The 18,275-nt window shown below is 39.6% G+C and overlaps 1 protein-coding gene across 1 annotated transcript in view; it reads left to right on the forward strand.

Annotated features, from left to right (window-relative positions):
- Window positions 1-18,275, forward strand: part of syt7a (synaptotagmin VIIa) — a 138,530-nt gene that overhangs the window by 43,742 nt on the left and 76,513 nt on the right. Inside the window, exon 2 of the mRNA XM_047390584.1 lies at window positions 16,924-17,027. Coding sequence (XP_047246540.1) covers window positions 16,924-17,027 — 104 coding nt within the window. The remainder of the gene's footprint in view (window positions 1-16,923; window positions 17,028-18,275) is intronic.

The raw sequence follows: 18,275 nt of genomic DNA on the forward strand, positions 1-18,275 counted from the left end.
TTAGGTCATCCCTCCAGGTAGGTACTGGCTGTTTTCATCTGGTTGTTTGGTGGTTTGTCTCCGGGATTCTGAAACAAGTTAATTACAGTAACAAAAATGATCTTGCTAGAAAAGCTGTCTCTGTCTGTAGAGTGTGTGTGTGTCAAGGTAAAATAAAATAAATGCTCAAAATTTAAAGAACATTAAGTTGTAAAACAGAGACAAAAAGTGACAGTGGAGAAAAAAAACAGGAACTGAATCTTAACCTAGTTGACTTGATAAAACCAGTTAGGCTTCTGCTTGACTCTGTGTGTTTGTTAGTCTTTCTGATTCAGGAATAAGGCCAATATGTATAAGAACAGAGAAATGTGTTCTCTGTCCCAACACTGCAGGAACAAAATGACATCATTCTATTGTTGAAGGCCACGCTTGGACGCTCTTGCAGCTTGCTGTTGACACATATTCTGGGCACAATGTTTTTATTTGTGGTGTCTGACAAATATTGTGTGATTAATTCGAAATTTGAAGCAGGCGTCATTACTATAATTACAAATAGTGAGGTGGGAGGGACTGATGCTGACTTGTCACGAGCTCTGCCCTTGAGTTTTGGTTTCTTTTAAAAATATCCTGGCCAGGAAGCATATATATGCATATGCATGCCAAAAAGTCTCATTTTTAAGGTCCATAATGCCAACATATGTTACAATATTTTTGCAACAGTTGGAAAATGAATTGCTTTTCTGTTTTAAATAAAAAATAACTACATAATTTCAGACATTGTATTTAAAATGTTGAGTACATTTACTCAAGGTTATTATACTGTGGGACTCTCGCACCAGCCCCTGCCTAGTCACCTGTGAGGGTGAGGTCAAACTCCATAGATGCTCCATGTGAGCACCATATCCTGGAGTTAGCATGCCCTCCCTCTTTGTACCCCTGCAAACGCATAAATTCCAGTTTAGCTGCCTTTTCCACATAAAGACACCAGATCCATATTTTTTTTCTGGAGTAACCTCTTGATCTTTCTCACTAAGCTGTCGCACACTTGTTCATCATCCCCTCATCAGTGACTCCCTCTGACACCAGTTGTGAGAAAGTTGTGGTCGCAGGCGAGGTGTAGTGATCTCTCATCACACCATTCTAAGTTAGTCGGTGTGAAGATTTTACTCCAGGGAATGTGCATGAAAGACTAAAACACACACATACACACAAGGGTGGCTTCAGGTCAGTTGAGGTCTGTCTTTTAGTGGATTTTTTATGGACTCCAAAGGTAGATGACTTTGACCTGACTGTGGCTGAGACAACACTCTAACCTCCAGCTATTGGCTCCAGTTTGCAGGGATTTTTTACAGCCTGCTCTGTCTAGTCTGGTACTAAAGTGACTTTTACAAGCCATCTTTATTTGCATTTAGAAGCAAACAGTAGAGCCCTTTAGGTAGTCATGAATCAAAATCAATTCATTTGTGCCATGCAGAGTCTATCTGGCTTCTTATATGAACTTCGTTCGGTAGACATCTGTCAATCCTGGAACTGGATAATCACGCGAAAAGCCTCGAGCTGTAAGGTCATACTCTGCTCTTGTTTAGTCTGATGAGACTTCACATATACCATAACGAATATGCCAAGAATAGGCTGCTTCACTGTCATTTGACTGTCATTTAGCTGCCATTCAATTAAAGTTGCACTTGTCCTACCAATACTTTAATTACACCCTCGATAATTGTTTTCCCATGTTTAAAAGGCAGAGAATATTTAGGCTAAGATTTTCCATGTGACCAGAAGGGCAGGAATCAGACAATGTTATCTACGTGCAGGGGTATGCATGCATGCAACTCCATATCCCCCGGCAAAAACAATTGACTTCGACTTGGATTAGATTTTATTATACCACCCACATGATACATCTGGAGCATCCGAGAACTCTTTGTCTTGGTTGATGTCACCAGCAGTGAGTTGTTGATGTGGGCAGATGGGGACTGTAGGCCTGTATGCATATGCACAGGCTTCACAAATCGCTTTTCAATAGCATTACAGTTGAGTCCCTCACTCCCACTCTGGTTTTTTTCCTATGCTGCTTTTTCTCAATTTTCTCGCTTTCTTCACATCCCAAAAGTGCTCTGAGAGGATCCCACTCATGTCACTGGGCTTAGGATGTGTCAAGTGGAAGAGTGCATGACTGTGTGGATGTTTGCAACTCTGAGCATGTATGTGTACCCATTTTCTGGAAGGCTGTATCCTTTTAAAGGGGATACTTAATAAATTAAAAGTTTCTGTTGAGCACATTAGGTGAAAGTGATAAAAAAAAGTTATTGCTGAGTGGGTGTGGAAAGTTAGATATGCCAGGATTAATGGCTGGCGTGAATTACTTTGAATTTAAATGAGGATAAGGAGCAAATTAATATTTATCGGTTGGTAACTAATTGCAGCAATTGTCTGCAACCGTCCATAAAACCATTAACACATCCTGAAGCACGCTGAAGCACTGCTGTAATGTAACACTAGTTTAAAGCATATCCAGTAAACTACCTGTTTATGCGATTTAGCCCCAAATTTTTCATTCCAATGCCAGATTTAAGTTGAAAGTATCTTTTGATTTTACCAAAATGTTTCTTTTGAATGGAAGTAGCCAGAGTCCTGTATGAAACATAATTATGTACAGCATGGCATGTAAACAAAATCTTAGTCAGCTTTTTCCAAGCTGATGAAGCCTTCCTACCATATATGGATATCTTTGTGACTTAAACTGCACCATCTTGGATTCTGTCACTCTCTATGGATTGCTTTTTTTTTACAAATAAGTTTTATTGGAAACGACAACTTAATGGATGTGTGGCGTCTTATTGGTAAATGTTATAATGAGCACTTTTGCTACAAAGATCATTGATGCCAGAAAGTTGATGAGTTCCATGGAAGTTAACAGGTGAAGAGGCTGGATTTCTCCTCACCCACCAGAAACAATTCTTCTGTTAGAAACACTTTTTGCCCAATAGAAACAACTGGAATCTTGTATTGGAAGGAAAGAACAACCCAAATCTCAGGGAAGAGGACAAAAACACAGTTCATGCCACAGCTAGGACAGATCAATGCATCTCTACTAAAAATAGAAAGGGTGACATATATAGTTTCCTGTTCAGCTTTCAATGATAACGGGCCTTTCTAAAATGTGTGCAAGAAGCCATTAGGTCAGAGGTATAGCTTAACAATCCAGAAGTCTGTTTATTGTGAAGCCAGACCGTGCTTAGAACAAATAAAATAGGCAATTTAATGGCCCTGATTCCAGAATAATGGTAGCCATGGCAGACTTAGTTTACAGCTTACAAGCTCATTACTGGGATAGACACTAGTCCACCTCCAGAGTATCAACAGCCACATTGTGGACTTAAATCAATAAAGTCAAAACCACCAGTGGGACTGGTGAAAAATGGCTTATTTGGAGCTGTGTGGAGGAGCCATAACGGCCCAAAGCTTGTGGGACAGGATAAGCTCATTCAGCTTGATCTGGTACCAGTAATATATTGCTTATTTGTCACTGTTTGGCACACAGGTGCTCTAAGGTAGTACTTATAAAACAGGGAGAAGTCTGTTCTTATGACCTGGGGAATAAAAAGTCAAGAGGTACAGGTAATTAGAAGTTAAATCCATGATTTATTAATAATTCAGCATCGATGAATGTCACTAACAAATACCAGCATTAAGATAACATCCAGGCAAACAGGTAGATTAACCTTTGCTAAAGCAACATTTAGAGGGATTCTGGGATATATATCAGTAATCTATTATTAATGTGTGCTACACTTAAGCAGTGGCCCTTACCAATACCAGTTTGCTCATTTGAAAACAAGGGAAGCTGCCTTTTTATAAATGTGATGGCTCTGCATGGCTTGCACATTAAAGTAATTTATTTCAATCTTGCCCCTTAATTCTGTCTTTCTGTGCCAGAGCTGGGGGAGGAAAATTATCCCAGGGACACTGATAGATTATCTGATATACGTCGCGGTTTAATGTAACTCTTATCTAAGGCAGGAGAAAGGTAGATGCAGCCAGAATGTAAGCTTTATCTCTTGATCAGATGGAATTGAAAGTGAATAATATTCGGTTACCTCCCACTGGGGTTATGACAGTGAATAAACTTTGTTAAATATATCTTTGCTGAGTTTAGCTTTGTGGATATGAGGCTTTGCAGTTTGTTTACAGTCATTGTCAGTTTGCCAATTTGGGATTTTTCTACTCTTCAAGCCAAGTGTTCAGGCTACCCAGTCAACTCCTTCTTCATGCAAAAGGATTAAAACCCCCTGTACTTTTCCACATTTTGTCACATGACAACCACAAACTCAAGTGTGTTTTATGTGAAAGACTACGAAAAGATTTTGTGTGAAGTGAAAGAAAAAATTAGACAAAAAAATCTAAAAAGTGCATGCATATGTATTTAGCCCCATTGAAGCTGATATCTTTTAATCAAATCACTGCAACCAACATCCCCTTGAAGTAATCTAAATAGTAAATAGAGATCACTTGTGTGTAATTTAAAATCAGTACAAATAAAGTTGTTTTGTGAAGGGTTTAGAGGATTGTTAGTAAACATTAGTGAACAAAATGACTGAGCTTGAGCTATTTTGCAAAAAAAGAATGAGCAGAAATATCAGTCTCTGGGTGAGTGTCTGACTCGGGGGCTCAATAAATCCATATGCACACAGGACTAGTATCATGTGCTATTTTTCCTTCCACTTTACAGTTATGCATTAATTTATGCTGGTTTATCTTGCAAAATCCCACATAAACATACCGGAACCAAACAAACTAACATGTGAAAAAGTTTTCTCTCCTCCCTCGTCCCCTTTGCACTATTCCTGCTTTCTCTCCAGTTTCATCTCCAAGGTTTACTTTTGATACTTTATTTAATTTTTGAAGGTTTTTATCCAATATTAGATCCTTTTCTTGCCCTGTTTCCTGTGTTTTTGTTTAGCCTGTTTGGGTTTTTAGATTCCATGAATCAGCTTTTAATTAAATCTTCCTTTTGAATTTTATAGCCTTTGCCTGGCATTTGGGCTGGCTTTATAACCAGCACGTAACAGATGGTGCCTTTCTAGGTGACACCGTGCATGTGTCTCATGATGCCTTGCTCGTTAAACTGATGCGCACCTTGTTACTGGGACGAGATGGAGCTTGTCCCTCATGCGAGACATAAGTGGGTTGTGGTGCCCTTACTTTTTTGTGAAACAGTCTCTGTGAGGGCCACAGCAGTGCTGCAGCTGAGACTCCGGGAGCACATTGGGACCAGAGAACAGGCAAAGCGCCATGCCGCCTACAGAGGGATACAAGAGACACTCGCTCCCAACACAGGTGCTGTCCACCTGTCAAAATTTCACTGATCCGATTCACTGATTCACTGATTAGATGCATATGAAGTGTCTGCTGTGGGCTCTCTGCTGCATATTCAGTTGTTACATGATAAAGTTTGGTGTTGCTTATGTCCAAAGCTGACTTGTCTTACTAAAGGCAACATGATCTTGGCTACAGTTTCAGTTTAAATGTATTGGCACCCCTGGTAAAGATGTTAAATTAATTTTTCATTTCAGTGGCATAGTCTTCAACCAAAAAAATTGACAAGTCCAAACTTTACTATGCGAATGTTAATTCAGTGGGGCAAAAAGGGTAATGAAAATGCCCCTGTGCCAAAACTAATGACACACTGAACAGTTCATTGAAAATAAAAGTAACTGTGGATTTGTTTACTTTTTTAAGTTTGTAATCCTTGATTTTCTTTAGGTATAAATACTGTATGATGATAAAGAGGCTTTGTTTTGTTTTTTGTTTAAGCTGCTCTTGCGAATCAAAAAGACCGATGAACATGTTTATCTACATAAGTCAAGAAATGGCTGCAAGGAAAAAGCCTAAAGTGGTATCATATCATATCTATAGTCATGTAAAAATGTTTAACTTACAGATTTCTTCTGTTTTGCTTTTCTTGTCAAGCTCAAATGTTTCAGATCAGAAAAAGATAACCTGAGTAAATACAAAATTCAGTTTTTAAATGATGAGTTCAATTATTGAGGGAAAAAAGCTATCAAAACTGATCTGGCTCTAGTTGAAAGAGGAATTACTCCCTAAATCTGCTAACTGGTTGTACAATCCTTGGCGGGAACAGTTATTATTAAGAGTTTGTGTGTTAAACTTTAATATCACTGTGAAAGGATTTTGGGAAACTCTTCTTTAGATAATTGTTTTAATTCAGCCACATTGGACTTCTTTTGAACATGAACTTTTTTTTAAGGTCATGCTGCAATCTGATTTAAGTCCTGACTTTGTTAAAGCCATGCCCAAACCATCACTTTGTATTTGTAGCCATTGAGATCTGGGCTTGCTCATGGACTTTGGATCATTGTCCTGCTGCATAACCCAAATGTGCTTCAGTTTAGTGTCACAAACTGGTGGCCAGACATGATCTTTTACGATTTGCTACTAAAGAAAAAAATAATTGGCTCCAATGCTTACTTCAAGTTTTCCAAGGCCCTGAAGCAGCAAAGCAGCTCAGGTCATCACACTACCACCACCATATTTGGCTGTTGGTATGCTGAACGCTGTTAGTTTAACGTTACAGGTAATACACCTTCCAGAAAGTTTTGCATTTGTCACATCAGACAACAGATAATTTCCCAAAACGTTTCCGGCCTCACCAAAATATTTTTTGTCAAAGGTGAGACGGGTCTTTATGTTCTTTTGGTAAGCCGTAGTTCTGGGCTTACCAAAAGATGTTGTTTTTGCCCGCTCTCTTTCTTATTGTTGAATCAAGAACAATGTCCTAGTCAGGCCTATAAAGCTTTAGATGTTCTGGGTTCTTTTGTGACCACCTGGTTGAGTCTTCAGTGCCCCTTTGGAGTAATATTGGTAGGCCTGGCCACTCCTGGAAAGGTTCACCACTGTTCCATGTTTTCTCCGTTTTTGACTAAGGGCTCTCACTGTGGCTTGTTGCAGTCCCAGAGATTTCCATGACTTTTTTTTTCATATGTTCTTAAATTTCTTTAGATCAAGGCATGATGTCTTGCTTTTTGAGATTGTTTAGTCTTTTTCATGTTGACATGTTTACATGTGACAGGTTCTATGTAAGATCTTTCTTAAATAGAAAGAAATGTGGTCAAGCACAGTTAATATTAAGATTTACCAGGAGAGTGTGGAGTTCAGTGTTTGGAGGTGGGATATCTTTGCATTCAGAGTCTGACTGGTTTGATTAGCTTTTTTCTTTAGGTAAAAGAAAGAAAAAAAGCTTTTTGTATTTATTTAGGTTACTTTTGTGCGAATATCAGAGCAAAACACAGGAAATCTGGAAAGGGAGGAATTATTCTTTACAGCTCGATATAGTCAGAGTAATAATTCAAAAATGGCTGGATAAGGACTCAAGTTTGTTGTGCTAACATTGATGGAGGATTTTAAAAAAACCTCACAGTTAAGAACTGCAGCGTTTTTTATCAATGTGAGAACATGCTATTGCAGCAAAAGGCTTCCTCTTAGGTCTTTTCACACATCTTTACCAGCGGTACCAATAAATGTGTATACCTATCCCTCCTGCATGCCATATACTCCTGTTTTCTGCTTGTTTGCATGCTCTGATTTTGCATGTGATGCTTTAAGGATGGACTACATCTGTAACTGCTCTGTTTTTTAAAAATCAAAAAGTGCCACCCTACAAACATACCTGAAAAGTGTGGGTGCCATTCTCAATGCCTTTCAATCCAAACCTATTCAAAAAAACTAATGTAGGTGCGATTTTCAACAACAGATGCATTCAGATGTGAATAATACACAACAGTTCAGTAGATGCCATGTTTGTTTCTCAAATGCTGATAACCAGTCATCAAGTGGTTTGCCCTTTTGCCTGCCTGAAGGGGAGACCAGTCAGTCTATTTGTAATCCGAGCAAAAATGGCAGTCTGAAAGAAAGCAAATGTCCGCTGAACTATGCTGGTATGGCAACGTCACAGCTATAATGTAAAAGGGATGTCAAGGTGCGGCTGTCCTATGTTCAAGTCCCGGACCTGGCGACCTTTGCTGAAAGTCTCACCCTCTCTTTGCCCTCTTCCTGTCTACCTACTGTTGGAAAAATGAAAAAATAAAGGCCTCTAGTGCTGCCAAAAAAAAAAAAGGGATGTCAGAGCAGTAGTTTTTTGAGACGGTAACAGTGATCTTAGCAACCAGCTCACAGTTCAGTGAGTTAAATGTCACTACATCAGTTTGACAAATATTTATGCCTTATTTTATATATTTTAATATTTTTTCAAATATATTTTATACCTTAACCTAAAAGAAATATTTCTTTTAATTTAATTTCAGGTTCTTCTAGCTAAAATGGTGCAGATTAACTTATTAAAGCACACATAATTAAAATCTACTGATTGCAGTCACCTATGTGGTAACCCTCAGACTCAAATGTAAAAAGAAGAAACTATACAATTTAAGAACAGAACCAGAAGGTAGTCAGAACTTATTTGCGTTACTTAGCAACATACTATATCTGCAAGTAAACAAACTTTTGCTGAAACATCCTGTTTCTGCTCCAGAGGCAGAAGAAACTGTGGAATGGCATCTGAGTCACCCTGCAGATCAGTGGCTACAAAACGTGCAGAACCCAGGCTCGAATACAAGAGGCAGGCTCTTTGAAGTGGCGCTTATAGACTACGAGTTTTGTACCCAGATCTCCTGAGGCACAGTCCCCTTCAACTCACTTAGATCATACAGATATGCTGTGGCAGTTTTGATGACTGGACACTGCTCCAGATCCGCCTGTCCAATTAGCAACCCTGTTTCTTCCCCTGAGGACTGGTACCTGCATGTCATTGTGCCTGAGCTTACTCCATGTGCACCAGATCACGTTTGCGCAGTCGCAACAATGCTTAATGTTGTAAGTAGGCACGGGCCTATTATTGCTAATATAGTTTAGTTAATTATATGCTAATATAGTTTTGAAACTGCTTAACATTTTCATGGTTTCTGTGGTGGAAAATAATTTTTATGACTTGACAAAAAAGTGGCTTCTGTGGAGCCTAGTTTAACACAACCATGCCATTCCCCAACCTGTTGCTGCGCACTGGCGGTCAGCTGGCGAAAGAAGGGTACAGCACTTTAGCTTATCTTACAAGAAAGATAAATTCGAAATTAATAGTCAATAATGTACTGATCTGTCTTTTTTTTTTGGCTAATAACGATTTCTGTTTCTCTTTGAGCTCTAACTTGCTGATTATAATTTTCACTGAATTCACATTTTTGTTTGGGGCTGTAAATTATCCTGGTTTATACTTCAAAGCATATGTCATTGATCTTTGATTTTATATCCCTATGACACTATTGGGTAACTGCCTTGCATTTCAGTGGTGCAGGAAAATATAAAATATAAAAATTCCTTAGGTAATTCCACTCTAGCATCACCTTTTTACATATTTGACACCATAGCATACATAATTTGATCACAACATAAGCTAGGTTGACATGGATTTGTTGAATATGTCAAGTACGAGTGCTGCAACCGCTACTCAAATATCACATCAATGAACCAATATTATAATTTAAATTCATGCAGTGCTATGCAGACACTGGAGATGAACTCACCTTGTCAGATTCTTGAAACTGAAAGTGTAGCCGACGGTATGTACTGCATTCTTATCAATTTGGCTAATAAATATTTGATCACTTGGTGGCACCGATAGAGAATTGAAACTTTCACCACCAGTTGATCCTTAAATCTGTTTATAGATAAATAAACGCAACATGATGGTCATATCACAGTGAAAGTAAGTTACCCAGTCATTACGAGGCAGAACACTGTGAATTCACACACCGGATCCCAATTTTGATGCAGCATAACACGTTTTTCATTTTGTCAGCATACATAACATGAAAAGAAAAATTGTGACAGCAGCTTTACCAAATTTTAAAATATCAAAGTAAGTATGGTTAATCGATGTATTAGTAAACCAAAAATAGTGTGAGCTCTTACTTTAGGTGTGTTTAATGAAAAGGAAAAAAAGTTCATCAATATTTTATATAATTGTTTTGCCTTTTCAGATTTTAAATGTTTGCGTAAACATCATAAAGCTATAGTATTTTTACTCAAGGTGACTGTGACAATCTCATAACTGTCAGAATCTAATACATTAAGCGGAAGATCGGCTTAAATTATAAGTGTAGACATTCTTGTTGAATGTCCACACATTAACCTCTTGTGTGATTTTGGTCTTTGTTGTCCCCTTCAGCGAAAAGGGTTTATTACAAGCTTATTTGCAGCATCATTGGAAGCACTTACCCTGGTACACCGTGTCTTTTATTTCCTCTTTTATGTACATATAAAAGGGATAGCCACTGAAATCTAAAACAAACGAGCCAATTTCAAGTTCAAAAGTCCCCTGACTTCTAAAGGCTCTTGATCAAAGGCTTCAATGACTTGTTTGTCTCACTTGTCATTTTTTACTGAGTGGTGCCATTTCAGATGAGATTCAGCACCTTCACTTTGGTATGATTTTTTTTATACAGCGCTGGCTTGAGATATGTGTATGTGAGAATATTGCTTCTCTGTTTACATATTCAGAATGTAAATAACCATTTTAACCTTTCACCCTGCCAATCCTGCACCAGCTGAAATATTTCAAGCTAAGAGTTGTGTACAGCGGTAGGGATAAATTTATTTCCTGTGCGCTCTGATAACTGGAGGTTTTGCAGGCCTTTCTTACTCTAATGATGCAGTTTTTTTTTTTTGTAAAAGCATAGAAAATTTGAATATCTCCCTAATACCTCCACAAAGTGTGTTTCCTTCCTTTTATTCCTTTAGCCCAGGCTGCATACTACAGCTCGCAGTAAGAAAAGGGATGCATGAAATAGGAAACAGACTAGAGCTGTCTATTACTTTAAATACACCTATTTAGTTGAAAGCCATATGAGTGATACAGCTTATAAACCCTCCCCTACCCACCTGCCACCTCTCCACTTTCTGATCTTCTGGGAAAACACAGGGCCTGATGGCCCTACATGAGTTGCTGGCTTCCATGGATCCTGACACATCCAAACATTCATCACTGAGCCACTCAGCACTGACTGCTGCTCCCAGATGCCCAGAGCTTTGGAACAGTCCAGCTCTCCTTGTTTAAGATTCATTGCTACTCTTACTAATGCCATACTTTCTAATGGACTCGACTTTATTGACCTCTTTTTAGAATACACAAGCAGGCCACAGAGGCTATTTTTTAACATCTGTGAATAGAGATAGTCATCATTCAGGAGAAGGCAGAGCTTTACAGAGCATACTTAGAAGTTGTCATCTGTGGCCCGTCTGAGCAAAGATAAAGACAGATAAATAATGGGCGAGACGCTTATAATGACTGTTATGCTGGTTGTATCTTTACAATCAGATAAAGGTCAGGGGAGTCGGACCAAATAGTTTCTCTTGGCTGGGTCATCCCCGTCTGTAGTCATGAGATGAACGAAAGTAGAGTTTAGTGGTAATTTTTGAAATTTCTTGATATATTTGCATGAGTAAGTTCACTTCTGCAAATAAGTATTTGAACACCTTTAAAAATCAATGTTAATATTTGGTACAGTAGCCTTTGTTCGCAATTACAGAGGTCAAAGGTTTTCCTGTCACCAGGATTGCACAAACAGCAGCAGGAATTTCGGCCCATTCCTCCACACAGATCTTCTCCAGATCAGCCAGGTTTCTGGGCTGTCGCTGAGAAACATGGAGTTTGAGCTCCCTCCAAAGATCTTCTATAGGGTTTAGGTCTGGAGACTGGGTAGGCCACTCTAGAACCTTGATATGCTTCTTATGGAGCCACTCCTTGGTTATCCTGGCTGTGTGCTTCGGGTCATTGTCATGTTGGAAGACCCAGCCACGACCCATCTTCAATGCTCTAACTGAGGGAAAGAGGTTGTTCCCCAAAATCTGGCAATACATGGCCCCGGTCATCCTCTCCTTAATACAGTGCAGTCGTCCTGTGTCATGTGCAGAAAAACACCCCCAAAGCATGATGGTTCCACCCCCATGCTTCACAGTAGGGATGGTGTTTTTGGGATGGTACTCATCATTCTTCGTCCTCCAAACATGGCGAGTGGAATTAAGACCAAAAAGTTCTACTTTGGTCTCATCTGACCACAGAACTTTCTCTCATGACTCATCTGGATCATCCAAATGGTCATGGGCAAACTGAAGACGGGCCTGGATGTGTGCTGATTTAAGCAGGGGAAACTTTAAACTATGACGTCTTAGTGTATTACCCACAGTAACCTTGGAAACAGTGGTGCCAGCTCTCTTCAGGTCATTGACCAGCTCCTCCCGTGTAGTTCTGGGCTGATTCCTCACCTTTCTTAGGATCATTGATACGCCACGAGGTGAGATCTTGCATGGAGCCCCAGTCCGAGGGAGATTGACAGTCATGTTTAGCTTCTTCCATTTTCTAATAATTGCTCCAACAGTTGATCTTTTTTCACCAAACTGCTTGGCAATTGCTCCATAGCCCTTTCCAGCCTTGTGGAGCTCTATAATTTTGTCTTTGGTGTCTTTGGACAGCTCTTCGGTCTTATCCATGTTAGTAGTTAGAGTCTTACTGATTGTGTGGGGTGGACAGGTGTCTTTATGCAGCTAATGACCTCAAACAGGTGCTTCTAATTTAGAATAATAAGTGGAGTGGAGGTGGACGTTTTAGAGGCGGACTAACAGGTTTTTGGCCTGATTGGCAGGTGTTCAAATACTTATTTGCAGCAGTAACACACAAATAAATTATTAAAAAATTACACATTGTGATTTCCGGATTCTTTTTTAGATTATGTCTCTCACAGTGGGCATGCACCTAAGATGGGAGAACTTGCAAAGTCGCAGGGTGTTTAAATATTTATTTTCTTCACTGTATAGTCTTTCCTGAAAGTTCTGAGTGTGCCCTGGAGTCTCCTTTCTGTCCCACTCTAATTCTGGCTGGTTCAAATTCATCTATGAAACCATTTAAATTTATTGCTTAAAGATGCCAGCAAAACAACATTGTCTGCGAGAGGGGGCTTTGATGTTCCCAAACCAGACAAACTGCTCCCCACTGTTGAGGTGTCAGGTCAAGGAGCAACCCTGGTGGAGTCCAACTGGCACTGTTTGACTTTGTGCTCCGCATGCGGACACTGCTCTTGTTTTGCGGATTCAAGGACTGAATAGCCCTTAAAAGCATCCCTGGCACCCCATACTCCCACAAAATCCCTCTTGGGACCCTCTTGGAGCCTGCTACAGATCCACCAAAGGCCTGGATCACAATTCAACATCCAAAGTGGAAGCCACACTTCTCCTCATGGATTTGTGGTTAGGCAATCGGTTAGAAAAGCCCGTTCAAAGAATAAAAGTCTCCAGGTGGATGACCAGTCTGATGGTATGGCTTACCAAGAAACAGTCAACATCTTAAAAACATTTATCTGGGCTTTAATCGGTGGATGGAAACTGAGAGTTGTTTTTCCTGAAATAAAAATAGGGCTTCATTAAGTCATATCGAATCCCCATCTGGCATTGAGGGGACAGGGCATAACAGTCTGTGTTATCACATATTCCCAAATGCATCTAATTCAGTTGTAATCATTTTCTGGAGATGTAAAACAGACCAAAAGAATATAAGCAAATATGATGGTGTCATCACAAAAATATTGGATTAAAGCACTGGATTGTTAGTGAAGAGTGTTGGAAGAACCCAAAATACAAGCTTACAGACTAAGATTTGGATAAAAGCTTTATTTCACTATACAAAAACTCAAATCAGGGAGTCCTAAATACTAAATCCAGTAACAAGAGAAACACAAAGACAAAATCCACTGAGGAAGATTGCCAACACTGCTCATGGATTTGAAAACAGGCAAAGGAAGACTCCATATACTGATGGAGATGATGATGTAAGGGATGCAGGAAGCCCAAAAGAGTCAGAGAGCAAGAATTACATTTTTAGCTAAATATAGAAGCAGGCAACAATAGAGAAGAGAATTAGCTCACAATCAACATAAACACAGATTTAATATAACTGCAAGACATAAAATCAATAATCTATTCATCCATCCATTGTCTATACCTGCTTATCAGTGTAGGAGATTATTTTGGTAACATAGAGTAAATATAATGAAAACAATACAAAAGATCTGCAGTTTGCAGTTTGCCACAAGCCTTGCAGGGTAGTGTTTTTCAACCCAGGTCATCAGGAACCACTGTCATTCATGTTTTAGATGTGTCTCACCTGATTCGAACGATTACATTACCTCCTCACCATGCTATCAAGTGCTCTAGAAGCCTGCTAATGATCCATTCATTCAAGTCGGGTGTCTAGCACCAGGGAAACACCTAAAGATGCAGGACAGTGGGTCCTGAGGACCAAGACTGAGAACCTCAGCTGTTGGGGAATCAGCAAACATGTGAAAGAGAGAGCTCAGGTCACATAAAACCAACCTCCATCCATCCATTTTCTATACCCATTTCTTCTATACAGGGTCGCAGGGGAGCTTGTGCCTATTTCCAGTGATCTACGAGCAAGAGGCGGGGTACACCCTGGATAGGTCGCCCGTCCATCGCTGGGCAAAACAAAGACAAACATCCACGCACACACCCATTCACTCCAAAGGGCAACTGAGAAAGACCAGTTAAACAAGCTGTCTTGTTTTTGAACTGTGGGAGGAAGCCAGAGTACCCAGAGAGAACCCGCACATACACAGGGAGAACATGCAAACTCTATGCAGAAAGACCCCTGGCTGGGAGTTGAACCCAAGACCTTCTTGCTGCAAAGCAACAGTGCTACCAACTGGAGCACCGTGCAGCCCAATGCCAATATTATTATTATTATTTTAAATGCAATGTTTGTTGGAAAACTAACACTCCATATCACCTTGAGCACACCAATATGTTGTCTGATGTTCTATATCCAATCTGAATGAGCTTGCGCTATTTTGCAGATAATAATTTGCAAAACCTTTGCTCTCTAGATGTGAGAAGCAGGCACACCTTTCACAGTTTTCTTAGTAAAATAAAAGGAAAACCATGTATAGTTTTACTTCCTTTTCATAGTCACATACAGCTCAAATAAAATAGTTGAACATAGTGGCTGTAACAAAGTAAATTATGAGAAAGTTCAGGGGGTATATATAGCACTGCAAGTTACTGTATCGGCACTCACACGTTGAAGTTTTTTGGTTTGTTGTTGATGTTAAGTTGCCTCTTTATATATTTATATTTTTTCTTTTATACAAGGGATATGTATACTTTAGCAAAACACTCTACACTTACAGAAAATATAGAAGAAACAACCACTAAATTTAGAAGCAATTTGCAAGTGCTAATAGCAATTTCCTGTTAGGATCAAGCTATAACAAGTATAACAAGCTGAGGTTAGTTAATTAGTCAGACTGTCTGCTCAGGTAGCCAGCTTGCAGTTGGCCACTGATAGCTTGATATTATCTCTCCTTCAAGAGCAAAAATGTTTTCGAAACAGTTGAATTTGTCCTTCTTGTAATTGGGGAAAAGTGTAGGAACCTTCCCTCAGTCAGTTTACAGTTAGGCCACAGCAGCAGGTGGGGGAGGGGTAGCACATCCAGAGAAAATCAAGGTCTCTGTGTTTGGGAAATTTAAAGGAGCGGTATGACAGAAAGTTTTGAAACCATAACCATAACTGATCCCAGCAACTGACCCATGCCTTCTTTAAATCACAACAACGCCAGGTTGTAAGAGGGATATTTTAGTACCACCTGTGTCTATTTATAATTTTAAGCTGTGTCCATATTTTACAGAAAACTAAGAGTTCATCCAGCAAAGAGTTGTATATCGTATTTCATTCTATTAGTTGTTAATTGTGCAAACTAAATCTCTTTTTGCTCTTATGGACGTATGCCTGGAACTAAAAACCTAATAGCTGTATGCTTCTCATTAATTCTGTCTCTTTTTTTCCATATACGGTCTGTGCCGTTCTGTGCAGGGGTCATGATTTCTGAAGTGGACTCACGCTGGTTCTGAAACAGTGGCTGAGGCTGAAAAGAAATCTGCAGTTTTTCCACATGAAACAACTTCACTGCCACTTTTGCTCCTTTATGAGCTAATCTGCTCCCACGAGTCTTGGTGAGGAGGAGAATAAACGCAAAGATAGGATGGAGAAATATGATGAAAAGGCCGGTTGTGACAAGCAAAGAAAGGGAAGCGATAGCTGTTAGGGGAAGAGGACAAACGCAGTTGTTATAGCAAGGCTGAGCTGTTTGTCCCGTTTTTGTCATTGAGCAGGATGGACGTGTACTCTGGCATATATTTGTCTCTGTATATTCAGAAACTTTTAGTAAAGGAAAATCAAAAATTTCAAAATATTAGCATCAGACCCCCATGATTTAGGCTCAGCATCTCTGTCGTCCAAAGTGAAGATATTAAAATATGCAATCTAAAAGGGTCCACAAGCTAGGAGAAGCAATGGGTGGTGTTTTTTTATGAGTCTTCTAGAGCCACCATGCTCCCTGGGCATCCTCTGATGCCCATTAATCATTAGCTCTTTTGCATTGTCACCCAAGCCTCCCATACACCCCCCCACCCTTTCATTCTCAGCCTGTCAGTTAACAAGCTGCGACACCATGACAGTGACGTGTCCATGGCTGACTGATGCCCGGCTCAGGTCCTTATCGAAAAGGTATTTAATGCTCCTGTACAGAGGTTGTATTTCTCAGCTTCTAACGGTGGAATGTAAAAAAATAAAAAACATGACAGCCTAGCTTGGTGATTCAATTATTTGTGCCTGGGAGACGGCACGGCTTTTTTTTTTGGATGCTTTCTGTTTGACAGCATTTATAGTGGCATGTAATCAACCCATGTTTTTATTTTACGCACATAGAAGAATTTCTTCATGTTTGCCCCCCCACCAAAAGAGAAACATCACTGATCTTTGTTTTCTCTCTCTCTCTTACTGTCTGTGTGTTGTTGTGTGTCTAGGCTCAGTGTCCCTCAGTGTGTTCCTGGTCTCCCTCGCAATGACAGTTTGTGCAGTTTGGCTGGTGGCTCTTTGTGGCGTCTGTGGTTGGTGTCAACGGAAGCTGGTGAGTTTACACGCACATGCAGGCAAAAGCTTTACATCTACATTGATTACATTGCAACTTGCAGTACAAACATACTGAAAGGATTTCTGAACCTTTGGAAGAAGCAGAGAAAATTTATACCAATGCAGTGGCTCTTAAAAGTGTACCCACCCCCGTTAAAATGACTGGTTTTGAGGATGTAAAACAGTGAGGCCATAATAAATCAACAGAACAAGTGAATTTGATAGAAGAAAAAATAAGGTTTAACAACATGGTGGCATAAGTGTGCACACCCTTTAACTAATACCTCGTTAAAGCACCTTTTGATCTAATTGCAGCATACAGTCCTTAGTAGGAGTCTGTAATTTTGTTTATTTTGTTTTTCACTTTATTGTTTGTTAGTTGAAATTGTGAAGTGTTTTTGTCAGCTGTGTTGTTTTTAAATGTGCTACATAAATAACATTAATGACATTAACATTGGTTGTTTGTGTGTTGCCCTGCGATGGACTGGCGACCTGTCCAGGGTGTACCCCGCCTCTCGCCCATATTCTGCTGGAGATAGGCACCAGCTATGGAATAAGCGGTAGAAAATGACTGACTGACTGACTGACATTAACATTGATTTGGTAACATGTGCCCACTCTACAAAAGTTTTCCAAACATCACATTTTGTGGACATCTCTTCGGCCTTCTTCATGTGAGTCCACACATTTTCTGTGGGATTTATTTAGCTAGAAAATTCCAAAACTTTAATTTCCCTCTCACGGAGTCATTCTTCTGAAGTTCTGGTTTGATGCTTGGGTTTACAGTGATGCTGAAATAAAATCAATCTTCGTCTTTCTTTCAGATACCTGGAGGTTTTTGGTCAAAACTGACTGGTGTTTAGAACCTATCATTATGTCATCAACCATGACAAAACCACAGTTCTGTTTGAAGATTATACTGCCACCACCATGTTCACTCTGGGCATGCTGTTTTTTTTTTTGGTGATGTTCAGAGTTGTTTTTCTATCAAATGGTCCAAAACATTAAGTTTGGTTTCATCAGACCATAACACATTCCCTCACTTGATTTTGGGAGATTTTAGCAAGGCCTGAATGTTTTCCTCGAAAGAAAAGGCTTTTGTCTTGCAACCCTACTTTTCAGCCTGTTGTCTGCATCATACCGCAAAAAGAGGAGATTTTAGTCATATGCAGAACACAAAGAATATGCTACTTGTTAGAATTTCCCTCATCACCTTCTGTTTTTCTAACCCGTTTTCACCATGTCC

The sequence above is a fragment of the Girardinichthys multiradiatus genome, chromosome 2 (assembly GCF_021462225.1).
Source record: "Girardinichthys multiradiatus isolate DD_20200921_A chromosome 2, DD_fGirMul_XY1, whole genome shotgun sequence".
NCBI classification, from domain to species: domain Eukaryota; kingdom Metazoa; phylum Chordata; class Actinopteri; order Cyprinodontiformes; family Goodeidae; genus Girardinichthys; species Girardinichthys multiradiatus.